We start from the raw sequence: 621 nt of genomic DNA on the forward strand, positions 1-621 counted from the left end.
GGACAAAGGGGAGGGGACCTGGAGCACCCCCCCCCCCCCATCCCCCCTGCTGTCCCAGCCCCAGCAGGGTGGGGGTTTGGGCTGGAGTCCGCCAGATTTGGGATCTGCCAAAGGCAAGAGGCCGTGCCACCCTCCGGGAGGCTTTGTGCTGCGTCTCCATCCTGAACGTGCCCCAGACATCCTGGTCGGCGTGGGACTTGGCTGCCTGCTGCAGATGACCAGCAGCCAGCTGGTGGTGAAGGTAAGGTTGCAGGGACACGGGTGGCATGGGTCAAGGTGGTGGTGAAGGTAAGGTTGCAGGGACACGGGTGGCATGGGTCAAGGTGGTGGTGAAGGTAAGGTTGCAGGGACACGGGTGGCACAGGTCAAGCTGGTGGTGAAGGTAAGGTTGCAGGGACACGGGTGGCACGGGTCAAGCTGGTGGTGAAGGTAAGGTTGCAGGGACACGGGTGGCACGGGTCAAGGTGGTGGTGAAGGTAAGGTTGCAGGGACACGGGTGGCACGGGTCAAGGTGGTGGTGAAGGTAAGGTTGCAGGGACACGGGTGGCACGGGTCGAGCTGGCAGCGGGACCCCGGTGTCACTCCCCATCGCTCCCCATTCTCTCTGGCAGCTGGAGCCTG

General features: G+C 64.1%; 1 protein-coding gene across 1 annotated transcript in view; it reads left to right on the forward strand.

Moving 5' to 3' along the window:
* SLC8B1 (solute carrier family 8 (sodium/lithium/calcium exchanger), member B1) overlaps positions 1–621 on the forward strand; it is a 5,235-nt gene that overhangs the window by 4,117 nt on the left and 497 nt on the right. Inside the window, exon 14 of the mRNA XM_010575586.1 lies at positions 177–241. Coding sequence (XP_010573888.1) covers positions 177–241 — 65 coding nt within the window. The remainder of the gene's footprint in view (positions 1–176; positions 242–621) is intronic.

Source organism: Haliaeetus leucocephalus, unplaced genomic scaffold (assembly GCF_000737465.1).
Source record: "Haliaeetus leucocephalus isolate CR32 unplaced genomic scaffold, Haliaeetus_leucocephalus-4.0 Scaffold13, whole genome shotgun sequence".
NCBI classification, from domain to species: domain Eukaryota; kingdom Metazoa; phylum Chordata; class Aves; order Accipitriformes; family Accipitridae; genus Haliaeetus; species Haliaeetus leucocephalus.